Below are 15383 nucleotides of genomic sequence, written 5' to 3'. Positions count from 1 at the left end.
TAAATACTTGGTGAATTAAAGAATAAACGATGAACAAAACTTCGAGATATCCTGCCCTGGAGAAGTCTTCAGCTTTGATGAGAGTTGCAAACTTTACATGTTGAAAGACCGGCTAGGATAAGGCCCCTCCCACATGTACCCATGCTCCTCAACTACAGTCAGGACCAGAAAATGTCACTTTCTTCCTTTAAGCTGTTGCTCCAACTCAGCTTGAAAGCCACCATCTCCTCGCCTCCTCGCTCCTCAGCCAGCCACAATTTATCAGGGTTTACAATCTAACAGCTTCTCTATTGCCTGATAAAGATGCAAAAATACCCCTTCCGGTAAGTCTCGTTTTAAGCTACCTCTTCTTCCTGCGATTTGTCTAATCTTAGTGGACTCCTCCGCCCTTGTATGTGGATCCACTTGCTCCTGTGGTCTTCTCCCTAGTCTCTTTCTGTCTCCTGCAATGCTTGTAACAAAATCTGACAACACCCATCCTGTTTCCTACCAATAGGAATCCCATTTCTTCACTTCCCTTTTTTATCCCTTTTCTCTCCTCTATACTCCAGCTTTATCCTTTCCTAGGCCATTAAAACTGTTCTGAGATTATTGCCACAGATACCCTAACATAAACCCAGTGATCATTCTTCAGTTATCAGAATTCTTCACTTCTCAAGTCAACTGAATTCTCGGCTATCATGGCATAATTGACTACCTTTTTTCTCAGAATTCTCATCATCTCTTGAATTTTGAGCCTGTTCCCATGATTCTCATTTCTCCAACTGGGATGTCTCAAATACCAAATCTCCTCTCTCGAAACTCACTTGCCCGGAAAGTTCAACCTGTCCCCCCACCGGACTGTTTCCACCTCTGAGTGCTAGGAGGCAATGTGTCCACCTTACCTATCCCCCAGCCTCTCACTTCTTTTGTATGATCAGTTCACTGTATGTTTCACAAAAAGACTCTTCTAGATGTCCCAGACATAACAAAGACAAACTCCCTTTTCCCCAAAAGAACACCTTTCCAACCTCCTTCCTACTGTCAGGAGTATGACCATATATCTGTCTAGTGACTTTAAAGTGTTGATTTCTTTGCCTGCTTTTCCAGAAGTCATTCCCTAAAAATCATACCAGAACAGCGACTGCATCAGTAAACAAGACAAACAGCAATGGTAACATTAACTTCAAAATATCACTACCCATCCATCCAACCCATGTGAACAATCAAAATCCAAATTGTTCAAAAAATGCCAAATGGTCTTTACTAGTGAAAGCTTTTCCTAACTAAGCATTTGTAAGCACTGTCATTACAACATGAAATCAGAATGGTACTGATCTAGATTGGCCTGATAGAATAAAATGCTGTATTTTAATCATAAGCACTACCTTAAGAACCTTACCTTTATACCTGTTAGCCCAGTGGGCAATTGCACAATATCATATGCAAGGTTCGATTTTTCTGCCTCCACAAACGGATCAGAGAATGCTCGGCCATGGAATCTCTTAAATCCCTGGACTGTGTTCTTTGCATTGGAAATGATCTAAAAGAAAGAATATCAAAGTCACAGAGTAGAAAGACTAATAGCAATTAAATTAGGGAAAAAGAAATTCAACAGCCTCAGACTGAACTAGCATCATTTTAACTCCAAAGTTTCCTTCTGAGTTCCAGTTTTCTTCAGCTCTAAACCTTTCTAATGATGCCTGCTAGCACGTGAAGTGAGGCTTGAGGGGTGAGGGGCTTGTACAGGTAACAGAGACCACAGCCTGGCTTGTCCTGCTTCTCCATAAAGACAGGTCATTACGCTTAGAAAAGTATTTTCTGTCTTAAACTTCTAATAAACATTTACATAACAAAATTATTTCTAGCCTTTAAAAATTACGCAGTTTGTGATTCAAACTTTCCATACTTGTTTCTATGAGTATGGAGTCAATTTGGAAGTATGTTATCGATTCAGAAATTCCAGTGAAAGAAACTTATCATAAGGGGGATAAAAGACTACACTAAGTATGCAATGATGAATGCAGAGAGCTACTGACAGAATATATGTGTAATACCAGCAGACCGGAAATAGCCTAAGTGGGCATGGGTCAATAAATGGTGGTATAGCCAGTGTGTAAGGTCATTATAGGAGGCGGGAAGACAAATACCTACATAGTATGATTTCCCTTTCTGAGGAGGGAAAAACATGTTTGTATGCTTAGAAAAACTACAAAAGGTTCCACAATAAGATACTAACAGTGCTTTTTAGATAATGGTAGTATGGGTAACTTCCAAATTCCTTATACTATTATATTTTCTAATTTCTCTAGCATTAACTATTATAATTTACAGGCAAAGACATTCAAAAAATTCAAGAATGGATTCGTGCTTAAGATTTACAGGCTCCTCTTCCCAATGCAAGAGTTAAACAGTGTAACGATCCGCAAGGAAAAGCTGCAGAGCAACTCTGCATCGGGTATGTCAAAAGGCACACACAGAAGTCCTTTTGTAAACCAGTGAGGCCTCCCAAATCAGGTCCTGCTTCAGTAAGCTGCCAAGCAGAAACTCAGTATCACAATAAGTGTGTCAACCTAGAAATAGGCAGCCAGGTTAGTACAATAATTTGTATTCTCAATAATGAAAGCAAAGTTAAAAACAGGAAGGATTCACTGGAATTTTAGAAGGAAAGACATTTCAATAACGCTGTGTACTTGGTAGCTACTGCCTCCTAAACTATCTTGAGCTTTTTGAAAATGAGATTATAAAACACCCAGTTGAATTAATAATCAACTGGCCAAGCACCATTTTCTTAGGCTTATAAATGTTAGGCCCTGCCCAGTCCAGAGAGACATTCAGTCCATATTTTGCTCCAGATTGAACAATAAAAAAGGTCACACATGCAACTCGTAATTTTACAGCAACCTCTGACACTCAGGATAATAGAGCTCGGAATTCTGCTGCTTTGGTTACTCAGAAACCAGCAAATATGTCAGATTCCTGGTTTACAAAGTAAACTAATGGTAGGTAAGTTGATGTGCTTCTACAAGTATGATTTCCTTCCTTGAGAACCATGATTAACGAGATCAAATCTAGAGACAACACTGACCCTCATATGATGAGAAATCTTAAAAGGCCCAACAAGACAGACTTTAAGGAGCCTTTAAAAAGCCCAGGAACAAGTCTTGCTTAAACAAGAGCAAAACACATCCTAGCAGTGTGCATGAAACAGGCGGTACTGTCCGTGCTCATCACTTGAGCACACACAGAGGGATCAGGTCTGTCTCTCTCACCTGGACGCCGAGGCCTACCAGTGCGAGGCACACACTGGGCTCTCGAATCGTTGCTGGCTGGAAGGATGGACAAACCAGAGAAATCAGCCAGTTTAGGAAAAAACAAAGCTCTACGTACCTGGCTTTTAGCTGCTGCTCCAATTGAACGATTCTTAGGACCAAAAGAAATGCAAGCCCTAGAAGATAAAATAAACATTTAAACATATAACTTAATTGCAACATTACATCCAAAACCACAGCAGGCTGGACTTCTGAATCTTCGCTAAAAAGCCACATATTTTAACTCACCCACTAAGTCTAAGACTTTAACCTTTATGGAATGGGCTGCCTCTTAGAATAATGGGAATCCGGTCATTTGGATGTTGAAGCACAAGTTTTATGTGATGACCATCTGTCTACAATACTACAGACGTGAACGAGCCAATCTCCACTCCCCTCTAATTCTGCAAGTCTGATGTTCAAAATCCCAAGATAACATAATGTACCCTCATATCAACTCATCAAATAATGTTCTTTGTTTTTTAAAACAGCTTATAACTGTACCAAGAGAACAGTCTATAAACCCTGAAAACAACTCTTGCCCTATTGTCTATAAGTAAAAAGTAGTTTTTCTCGAACTACCTTCCAAGGACAGAGAATTTCTGACAAAAAACTTTATTCCTATTTCTAAATACATGCTTCCAACTCATATACTGCTTGCTGGTTTGATCTATTTGCTGCTTATTTTAGAAATCAAAACTGAAACCTGCTAAAAGGTACTACTTTAAAACACTGTGCTTAAGCTTAAAAAAAGTCAGTTATATTAGAGTTGATGCTTTTGCTATCATGGCCCTTGTGCGTCACCCTGTTTTTCATTCTAATTAATCCCTCTGGAAACTTGCCCTGTGTTCCCTTTACTCTCGCGTATCTGTCACCTCCCTTTCCAGTAGCTGCTTTTCTCAAGTATAGTAACATCAACTCACACACCACCAAAAACTCCAAAAAGACAAAGCTCTTCCCAGAGTCCATTTCCCCCTCAAGCTAGTAAAGCCTTCTTTTCCTTCTACTTTAATTATAATGACTGCATAGATTACTTGTGTGTACTATCTCATTTAATCCTAAGTAACCCACCTTATCCCCATTTTATAGAAAAGAAAACTGAGTCCATAAAGGTATTAAATTTACTCAGGATCATGCAATCTGAAAGAAATGGCGTCAGGTCTCCATTACTTTCATTTCTCCATACTTTACATTCTGGCTTTGACCCTCTCTATCCTCCCTGGACCTCTAGTCCCTTCAATTCAGCAGAGTTAGTAAGAAATAGGGCTCTGGAGCCATACTACCTTGGTCCAAATCTGACATATTAGATGACCTATTAATTGACTGAGAATTGTTTTACTTAAATAAACTTATTAGCTCTATGCAAACTGACAGAAAGCTGGGCCTCTGTACCTTAGTGATCCTTTCCAACCAATGAGGTTAGAACCCCTGTGAACCACTCTCTCAGAGCCGTTGCAGGCAGCTGTGCCCTGTATAAATATGGTTTAGCCTGGGACCTCATCAGATTTCCTCCAAACCCTAAGCTCTGTGGGCCTAGAACATGCTGGGCACACCCCTCAAGCTCCACCCTGCCCTCCCATAAATACAATAATCATTAATTTTTTTCTTTTTTAATTTCCTGAGAACCACTTAAATATCTCTAGCACAGACCACACTGCCCTTTAGGAAATCGCCCAAGGCAATCTCACCCACTCCATTCACTGCAGTCTAAAAAGGCCCTCTAGCCTAAGCCTACCCATTGGTAAAACTACGTCTTTCTAAAAACCCCCCCGATTTGATTTTCTAAGATGTATCCCCCACCAATACCTCAATCCTAACGTAACTGAAAAGCAATGTTATTTGTATCTTCCATTGTTTCCTATAGCCCTTTTCTCAAACGTTCATCTCAAAACAATTACTAGTTCCAAGAATAAAAATCATTAATGCTCCCAACTTTCCTGTATGCCCTGTTTTAGGGTTAATTTCCTATTCTACCTTAGTAACTCTAGAAGCAAGAGCTTCTAATTACCTTCCAAAGAAAACCAGTTACCAACAAATAAAGCCCCGATCCCTTAATGTAGAACCTAAATTAGTGTAGAACCTAAAAGTCTCTCACCATTCCATCCGCATCCCCATTTTCCAGCTGCATCTCATGCACATAGTAACCCAACACAAGTTAAACAGTCTTCCAATCTTCCTGCTCTCCTCATGGAACTTCTGCTACCTGAAATGCTCTGGTCCTTCTGAATCAGTCATTCTCCAGATACTGCGTTTCCCGGAAAATAAGACCTACCCGGACAATCAGCTCCAATGTGTCTTTTGGAAGAAAAATTAATATAAGACCCAGTGTTATATTATATTACATTATATTAGACCCAGTCTTATATTCTCGTAAAATAAGGCCAAGAATATTATATATATCATATTATATTTAATTATAAAACCGCCTTATATTCTAGTAAAGTAAGACCAGATCTTATATCAATTTTTGCTCCAAAGGACACATTAGAGTTGATTGTCTGGCTAGGTCTTATTTTCAGGGGGAAATGGTGTATCACCCACTTTGTTTGTGAAGCCTTCCCAATCCCACTCAAGTAAAAATTAATCATTCCCACTTATTAGACTTGGCTTTTGGATTTGGGGCAATGCAGATACAGAACATTTCCATAATCACAGAATGTTCTATCGTGCAGAGCTGCTCTAAGTAATCATTTCCTTGAAGTCAGTTCTAGCATTTTTTTCTTACTTTTAAAGTCTACCTCTGCCTTAACAGTTATAGAAGTGTTTCATACATCTTGAAAAGCTAAATAAAAGTGTGTCTCAGTTCAAATTATTCATCCTTTTTTTGGTCTATGCATACACACACTACAAATAGTTCCCACCTTCTTACAAAGTAGTCCAATGTCACTAATGGAACCTCAACCTGCACATAATACAGCGGTAACACCTTACACAAGATGTAACTCTTGTACAGTATGGGGAAAGTCCACACTTTTCTTACCATATCATAGAAAACTATTAATCTAATATCACTACGTAATTCACACATTCTTTAAAAAGTTCTACAACAATAAACTATTGCACTAAAGAAACCCTTAGCTTTTCCACTTTGCCATCAACTTGATTGATTTGAACACATATGCAGTAAAGAGAGCTCGGGCTCTAGAATCAGTCAGGGGTCTGTCTAAATCCCTTCTCTGCCTGTCTAGCTGTGACCTCTGTTGCTTTACCTCTCTGAAATTCAATCGCTCTTCTCTAAAATAGGGAAATTACAGCACCTACCTCAAATGGTTGCTCTAAAGATTAAACTTTGTTGATCCATTTATAAAGCACTTATATCAGATACTGGGATATAATAAATAACAAAATATTAGCTATTACTATAGTGCCAATGAAGTCCTGGTCTGAGTTTCATACAAAAATAAACCAACTAGTTTGCTATGAAAGATCTGCTTCACCTCAAACTGTCCACTAAAATCCAGTCAGCCACCTTAAAATCATCTACCCATGAGAAATAGTCATACCACTTCCAACAAAAAAGGGCAAGTTAATGGTCAATATGTCAAACAGCACAAATTAAAGCATTTTTCAAACTAAAAGCTTACACAAAGAAACCAAATATATAAATCTGAAGAAAGCCCAAAAAGATTAAACTGAGTATTAGTGGCAGCACCAGACCTAGTTCAGTGCTTTCTAGTGCAAGGTCATTGTAGAAAATTAGGAACAAGGTGTGAATCAAGGTTATCTGTGATTCCACAACTACCCCCCCACATAGATGGCCACCACTAGCATGTAAGTAAGTACTTGTATGTGCAATCCGAATACAGGCATGCCTCCTTTTATTTTGCTGTACTCTGCTTTACTGCGCTTCACAAATGTGTTTTATACAAATTGCAGGCAAGACCCTCCACCAGCAAAAAGACTGACTCACTTTAGAGCAGGTGGTCTTGAACTGAACCCACAATATATCTGAGGTATGCCTGTAAATATGTCCTCAAAAGATAAAAAATTCCATTCAGTTTGCCTCTCCTCAACACATCCTCTGAAAAATATTCAATAGCTGGATTATTCCGTCAGAATTTTGACATGGAACAAGCATAACAAGATTATCTAAAGGCGACATATCTACTACTGCCCCATTCACCAGGAACTTCCAAAATCTGCACACAGCCTACATCCCATCCCTTTCATTCATAGCTTTCACTATTCATACACCAGGCAGTGTGATAAGCATTCTACACTTGATCCTCCCAAATACTGAGAAAACAACTATTATTGATCCAGTTTTATAACTTGATTCAGGTCGAATGAATGTGCCCAGAAACATAATTAGTAGAGTCCAAGATTCAAACTCAGGACTCCAAATCCCATACATACCTATTTTAATACTGCAAACCAAACCGTTTAGATTTATTCCAACTTCTACACCTTCCCTAGGACTGTCCCAAATCCTTTCCTCCATGTATTCTAATCCTATTTGCTCAAGTCTCACTGCTGCCTTTTCTCATCACTCCATGCCCCACTGATGTAACCTCTCCTCTGAACTCAGTATTTTAAGTCTGTACTTAAATAACCTTTCACTGTTGCTTTATGTCGTCCATATTTCCAACTAGAATGATTACATTTCTTCCCCTATACTACACACGACACCAAGTTAATGCTACTAAAAAAAACATAAGTACTCAGACACTTGCTATTTGACTGCCATTACTTTTCTTCCATTCCAAATTATTGGTTGACATTATTATAAATTAATTCAAATCAAGTTCAAGACTGTTCTAATCTTTATGTCCTAGAAACAATCTTTTTAAGCCAGAGAATAGCACTGCTCTCCCTGTCCTGGCTAAGAAATACTACTGACCAAATATTTATGCACATTCTGATAGGATATTAGAAACAGCTGCTATCGGCACAGATCCTTAAAAGGTAGTTTCATGTTTGTGTGTGAACTGCTCTCAGGATATTAGGACAACTGTTGCTCTTAATTCACTTTCTTAAACAACATAAGAAAATTAACTTTTCAGAGAACAGACAACAGTATTTAGACTATCAAATAAGAGATGTAAGCAAAACTGGCATGGAAATGGTTATTATATTAATCAAAGTATCCTCTGGTTACTGCCTTAGCCCCAAACTATAAAGTACCCAAGAAAGTTGATATCAAATAGACCAAATAACTCATTCTTATGAGATGTTGTTCCTAAAGTACAGCAAATTCCTGAGTCAATATCTGCACATTGCAAGCCACATATCTGATGAACCCCAAAGGCAAACTTCTATAGATTTCTTTTCACTGTCCCAATATATAATCCATTAATAAAGAGGATTAATGAAAACTACAGAAAGGTAGTGACAGCAGTATTAGCAAACACTTAGGCAGTATTTACTGTATGTAAGACATTATTCTAAACACTTTAACTCGTTACAATGCTCACACCCCCAATGAGGTAGAGAAATCACTTATGTGCCTGGTATAAATTAATCCCTTGAATTGTTGTCAAGTATTCTGGCAATATTTACTAAAACTCTAAGCACATATATCCTTTGCCCTAGCAATTTCACATCTGGAAATCTATCCAACAAAAATAAAAGTATTGACGTGTAAACATAAATATAAAAGACTACTTGTTGAAGAACTATAGGTAATAGCAAAATATTAGAAATAACCTGAGTGAAGAAAACATGTTAGTCATATAATGGAAAAATTAAGAGACAGCCATAATATGGAATATACAAATTTAAGGAGGTAGATTCCTATTTACTGACTCTGAAAGATGTCTAAAATACAAGTGAAAGAAAAGTTACAAAATATAAGTATGATCACTTTTGTTTAAACACACACACACACATACCCTACATATATTTGTAGAAATAAAGGTAAACAAGGATACATAGCAAATAATTAGAGGGAGAGTTAACTTAATTTTACTTTAGCACTTTATAGTGTTTTTATTGTTACAAGAAACAAGCATTTTGTTAAGAAAGAAGTGTTTTAAGAAACAATTTAGAACCTAATGACAAAGTTCGTGTACATTATACCAATTTTGTAGATAACGTTGTATTTCAGTTCTTAAATGATTCTAAGAAACTACTTTCATAACCTTTGCTATTAGAAACATGAAGCTTTAGTTAACAAATCAACTTTCCTTTTCTTTGAAGCTAAAAGACCTAAGTCATCCTGTTGCTCCTAGATCTACACATGTAAAGACATTCACTACACAGAGAAATAATTTTCATGGACAAATAAGGTATCAGATGTTAATCTGCTGTTAACCAGAACCTATACATACTTTCAGCTTTTGCCTTCTCAAGGGCAGTTATTAATAGTCATCTCCTCAAATTCCTATTATTAGGAACTAAGTCCATGAAAATGATAATCAATTCACACACAGATTTTCTTAAGTAATTCATTTCTACCCCATAAGTTGCTCATTTTGGAAAGTATGGCTCAATTAACTTCTCTAATGTTTGGCAGTCCAATAACATTTTTATTGCAAAAGAAGCTTTATAGGGGCCGGCCCAGTAGCTCAGGCGGTTGGAGCTCCGTGCTCCTAACTCCGAAGGCTGCCAGTTCGATTCCCACATGGGCCTGTGGGCTCTGAACCACAAGGTTGCCAGTTCAATTCCTCGAGTCCCGCAAGGGATGATGGGCTTTGCCCCCTGCAACTAAGATTGAACACGGCACCTTGAGCTGAGCTGCCGCTGAGCTCCCAGATGGCTCAGTTGGTTGGAGTGCGTCCTCTCAACCACAAGGTTGTCGGTTCGACTCCGGATGGTGGGCTGTGCCCCCTGCAACTAGAAACGGCAACTGGACCTGGAGCTGAGCTGTGCCCTCCACAACTAAGACTGAAAGGACAACAACTTGACTTGGAAAAAAGGCCTGGAAGTACACACTGTTCCCCAATAAAGTCCTGTTCCCCTTCCCCAATAAACTCTTTAAAAAAAAAAAAAAAAAAAAAAAAAAGAAGCTTTATGGTTGTACCCTTCCTACTGTTTAACAATTCAACTAAACATAAAAATGGGCTTCCATCTTATTCCAAAGCCTACAGTCAAAAAACATCAACATGGACAATCCTTATTTAGAACTCCAAAGTTTATCTCAAAGCTGCCCACCCTTCTCCCCCATGCTACCACTCTGGTGGAGAGCAATGTCAACTCCCTCGTGGACTAAACATCGCAATAGCCTACTAAGGTATCACCTTGCTTCTTGCCCTTCTCAAATCCATCTGCCACAAAAAGTTAATCACATTTTAAAAATACAAGTTGGATCACCTCACTGCACCTAGATAAAAATCCTTAACAAGATTTACAAAGCTTTACCATAATCTGGTCTGCCTAGCTCCTCTCCAGATTTCTCACACATTCTCTCAAGTGGCTCGAGTGACTATGATCCTGTAAGTATGTCAAGTGTGCCAAGCTCTTCTTGCCTCAGGTCTTCCTCACTTGCTGCTCTTTCTGCCTGGGACAGCTCTTCCTCAGACCCACCACAACCTCCATGGTAAATTCCTACTCATCCGCCAGGTACCAACTTAAATGGCACTTCTTTAAGGGCACCTTCCACCTCCACGCCGTTATCAAATCTAACTTATGTCCCCATCGTAGTAACCTGTACTTTCCCATCTGGACCTTTACCAGTTAGTAATTATGTATATATTTGTTTAGCATCTGGTTTTTTCCACTAGCCATATCCATGATGGCTCGATCTTGTTTACTTGTTCATCAGAGCACCTCTAGGGGTTAGCACAATGACTGGCATTTTGGAGACACTCAGTATTTGCTAAAATGAAGGAAACCTAAATTTGATGGAAAAGCAAGGGTCTCTTCTGAGTAAGACTTAGCTGGCTCCTCAAAAACTGAACCCAAATCCTGTTACCCCAATTTGAAAGGGGGTGCACTTCCATCATCACCAGCCTTTTGCAATCTGCATCTCATTTCCACTCGCACACTAAAACAAACCTACATCAGTCTATGTACCTCTGAGGTATAAAACCATTTTCCCATAACCACTGCAAAGATCAACCTTTCTGTTCCCATGTTCCACTTAACCAGAGACTCCAAAATCTAAGCTAACCAAAATCAGTTCAAAAATAACTTGGGTGTATGGCATCCCTGTACGTTCCTGGGAAACAAAGGAAAACATAGCACATCCAAGGAAAACCATTTAAAGTATTTAAAGGGATCTCCTTATCACAATTACATGGTGTATTTGGTCACCCATCATTTAGTCATTCACCCATCATTTAGTCTGAGGCAAATTTAACAGTAATCTGGGAAAATTAAATTCTTTTCTTCTAAAATAACTCAGTTTTAAATAATGGAATTTATGGTAAAACTGTTATAACTGCTATTTGTCAAAAAAATATTAGAGCGTAAGATAACAGTCTAAAATAAAGGACAGGAACACTGTTCCAATATTTGGGATTCTCTTCCCTATGGAGCAAAAGGACGTTCAATTTTAGGCAATAAAGGACCAAGATGCCTAACTCAGCACTCTAGCCTTTTTAATTCCTTGGAGACTATCTTTACAGATGAAATCCAGAGAGAAAGACAATTATCAAATAGGAAATTAATGTTTAAATACTTAAAAACAAACTTTAATGCTTTAAAAAATTCAGTATACAAGACTTCCCTGTAAATACAAATTAGAACATAATACCCATTGTTAAAAGCTATAAAAATAGGAGAGAGTAGGGTATAGGTTTTCTTTTGGGGGAGTGATGAAAATGTTTTTAAAATTGTGCTAATTGTTGCACAATTTTGTGACTACACAAAAACAAACTGTCCATTTTAAGTTATAGCTTAATAAAGTTGTTAAAAATTATAAACAAAGTGGAGAAAGGGACATCAAACTTCAGTTTGCCATGGGTTTTCAGGGGAAGCACCTGGGTTAGGTCTAAAATAAAGGGCAGAAATTTGACAAGTGGAAGGGAAATGTTGTGTGTCTCCTGGGCAGCAAACATCAGGCTAGTAGACCGGGCCATCTAGTACTGCTATGGCAATCTTCTTAAGAAGCGTGGTAAGTTAGTGTGAAAAGCGTGCCTTAGAACAGACGCCCGTGAACCGCCACACTAAGAACCTAACAAATACGAAGCTTCTTAAAAGATTTTGTCCAAGAGGAAGGCAATGGACTTAAAGATATCTCCACGTACTCAAAAAATAGACTCTTTAACCAAGGAAGGACCTGGGTGAGTCGAGATTTTTTAGAGCTATGTCTACCTAGCCTGGTCCCAAAACTTACTATAGGTTCTAAAAGTCAAAGTGAGCTCGAGTCACTCATTAACAATTGCGGCCAACACCCTGGTTGGAACGTATTACGGTGAAAGTGGAAGCGCACAGAATAGCAGAAAATGGCCCAATATAGTTCAAGATACTGAAACGATGTGAAAAAACAAAGTGAATGCAAAGGTATCAAAAAGGCATCGATTTTATTAAGTCCTTTTCTGACATTTGTCTGTCCCATCTCAATCCCCAGATCCCTGGTCCACAGGAGCCTGACCCTCCGGTTCTGGGGCTTCCTCTCTTCCGGGCGCCGCCCCGCCCCCACTCACGTGGGACTCCGGCCGTTCGACTGTCTCGCTGCCGGCAGACGCCAGAACCTGCTCAACTTTTATTAAGCACCTGCTGTGTGCAAAGCTCCGAACTCTGTGTTGGGCTCAAGAAACGTTAGTAGCCCCTGGCCCTGCCCGCTGAAAGGACCACTGTCCATCCTACATCCCAGGCCTGCCTTCCCTCCAGCTCCTACTCATTACCTTCCCGTGGTCCGAGTACCCACTCAGTCTTTGCTCAGTCGGCGGGCCACCAGGAAAAGGCCTCGCCCCTGGCGCAGACCCACACGGAGGGTCGCGGCCACTAGGAACCTAGCACCCAGTGAGGGTCCCGTACCCACCAGGTATTCAGCTCGGAACGGGGAACACTCCACAAGCGTTTCCCAGCAGCGAGGGTCGCAAACCCCAGCAACTGCTACCTCCCCGCTTCCACCCCCCAACACCCGTGCACGAGGTCGGCCTGGCCCACACTCACGGCGTGCAGCGGTCGCTGTACTCATTAGCTATGGTCTCGATGCCGCCGGCGCGTGCCACAGCAACGTAGCAGCTCTGGAAGCCCAGGTCTATGCCCACCACCGACATGGCGCCAGATACAGCTCGGGCTCGAACCCGGGTCCAGCCGGCGAGACAGAAACACGGACCTCGGCGGGGCTGGCGCGCTGAAAGGGGGCCGCGTGGGCCGGGGAACCAGCTAGTGGGGAACGAGCGGGTGCCCGCGCGAGCACCTAGGTCCTCGCAAATGGGGCCGCAGCGGAGCGCGCTGCTCAGGCCGGCTCCGGCTCAGCGGCCGCAGAGAGAACGCCGGTAGCGGGGGCGGAGAAGATCTCGAAAGATCTCGTTGCGACGAGAGTAAAGCTGCAGAGCGATAACTGCGAAGGAAAGGAATGTTCTCGCGAGATCTGGGTTCAGGCGCTTTTCCTTTTGAGGTCCCGCCTCCAATTACGTACCAACGTACGTCATGTCCAGGCTCGAGAACCTGGGAAGGGACAGGGCGGTGGAAAGATGGTTGGGAGGCGGAGCTGGCCAGTTGAGCCTGCGCACAGCATCCGCCGCAGCGGCTCTCCACCGCAGCAAAGAGCAGTGGAGCACCTCCCCTTCCAAAAGAAAGGAGAGCTGGATGGAGGCAAAATACTGAGGAAGCGCCATTGGTCTACTTCCGCTGTTTTTCTTTATCTCCAAAGAAACTTCCGGTGGGGCAATCGCGTGCGCCCAACCTTGCGTTGGGCCCCCAACACGGGAGCGCGAGCTAATCTTCAAAGTCCAGAAGGCCCGCTCCTGTACTCTCCTGGGAGTAGGTTGGCCGGTAGAGTAGAAGGCCGCCGTGGGAGGCCGGCCCCGAGTGGGGCCTTCGGTCGAGCTGTGTCATAGCCAAAGACGGCGCCCTCTCCGGCTGAGGGACGGAATCCACTCCCAGTCCCACCGCCTGGTTTTTTTTCACTTTAGCCTTGTCGCACTGCTCTCTAAACCACTCGTGTCTTTAGATCAGACTGAGGGGCTTACAGGATTTAAGCTTTTTAATCCCCAGTATATTCCAAGCACCTGTCCTGAGCTGGATGCGAGGGACACAGATGATATGCTACCCAGGTTGGTTAAGACCAGACAGTTAAGTGGTAGGATTTCATGAAGCTGATGAATCTTAATTTAAGGGCCTCTCACTTGCACGGGTACCTGGGACAGCAGGGGCTTATTGAGAGTCACAAAGTGTTCCGGGAGCTGCGAGGAAGCAATTCCATGTAATATGCATTTCTGATAAATTGCTTAATGAGATTTCAGGAGAAGGGGAATCTGAATCTACAACTCTCCAGTAATTTGCTGTGACTTCTTGTTCTGAATATTTACTCGATTATATTTTTTAAGGGCCTCCTAACTTTTTTTCACAAAAAGTTAAAAAAAAAAAAAGTTGACCTTGACCTTACTTCATCTCCTGTTTTTCTCCTACCTAGGGAAATACTGGTAACACCAAGGACAGTATTTGCCTTAATTATGATAGTCCTGTCTCCCAACTGTCTGCTCTGGGTTATTAAGCACTGGGCAAACAGGCCAGGCTGCCCTGGTCCGAAGTGTCTAATCCTCCTAAAAGAGCGTTATGTCTGGGCTACAGGCTCTGTCTCTGCCTTCGTTCCTGTGGGAGGTTTCCCCAGCCTTTAGCTAAACTGGCAAAAAGTACACCCATATCTCCTTATGTTCCAATTTCATATCTACTTGCCTTATTTGCCTTGGCACTGCTTTCAGTTTAAAATACCATCAACCCTATCAATCTTTTTAAGGATTTGTCCTTCTCAAAATAAAACATAACTAACATCAGTCACAGAGAGTACTCATCCTGCTATAAATAGTTTCCTGGATCATCAAACTTATAGCTCAAGAGGCTATTCTGGGATATTTAAATAAATGAAGTCAGAAAAAGTTATTTAAGAATTCTGAAGAATCTTAATGACAAGTTTCCAAGATTCACAATTGTGAAGCAATGAAGTTGCCAGAATAATGTTGCAAGCACCGTGGTTGTAGCACAAGTTCTTTTCATTTGGCAGAGTATCTTGAGTATTTTAGAAGAAGGAAGTGGTCAAAT

General features: G+C 41.0%; 1 protein-coding gene across 1 annotated transcript in view; it reads right to left on the bottom strand.

The window, feature by feature from the left end:
* HSPA4 (heat shock protein family A (Hsp70) member 4) overlaps window positions 1-13699 on the bottom strand; it is a 38275-nt gene extending 24576 nt beyond the window's left edge. Inside the window, exons 1-3 of the mRNA XM_033096166.1 lie at window positions 13290-13699; window positions 3370-3427; window positions 1382-1522 (exon numbers count right to left, since the gene is read on the bottom strand). Of these exons, the coding sequence (XP_032952057.1) occupies window positions 1382-1522; window positions 3370-3427; window positions 13290-13396 (306 nt within the window). The 5' untranslated portion in view covers window positions 13397-13699. The remainder of the gene's footprint in view (window positions 1-1381; window positions 1523-3369; window positions 3428-13289) is intronic.
* Window positions 13700-15383: the final 1684 nt, after the last annotated feature.

The sequence above is a fragment of the Rhinolophus ferrumequinum genome, chromosome 24 (assembly GCF_004115265.2).
Source record: "Rhinolophus ferrumequinum isolate MPI-CBG mRhiFer1 chromosome 24, mRhiFer1_v1.p, whole genome shotgun sequence".
NCBI classification, from domain to species: domain Eukaryota; kingdom Metazoa; phylum Chordata; class Mammalia; order Chiroptera; family Rhinolophidae; genus Rhinolophus; species Rhinolophus ferrumequinum.
The sequence above is the reverse complement of the archived record's forward strand: the minus strand, read 5'-3'. Positions and strand labels throughout refer to the sequence as shown.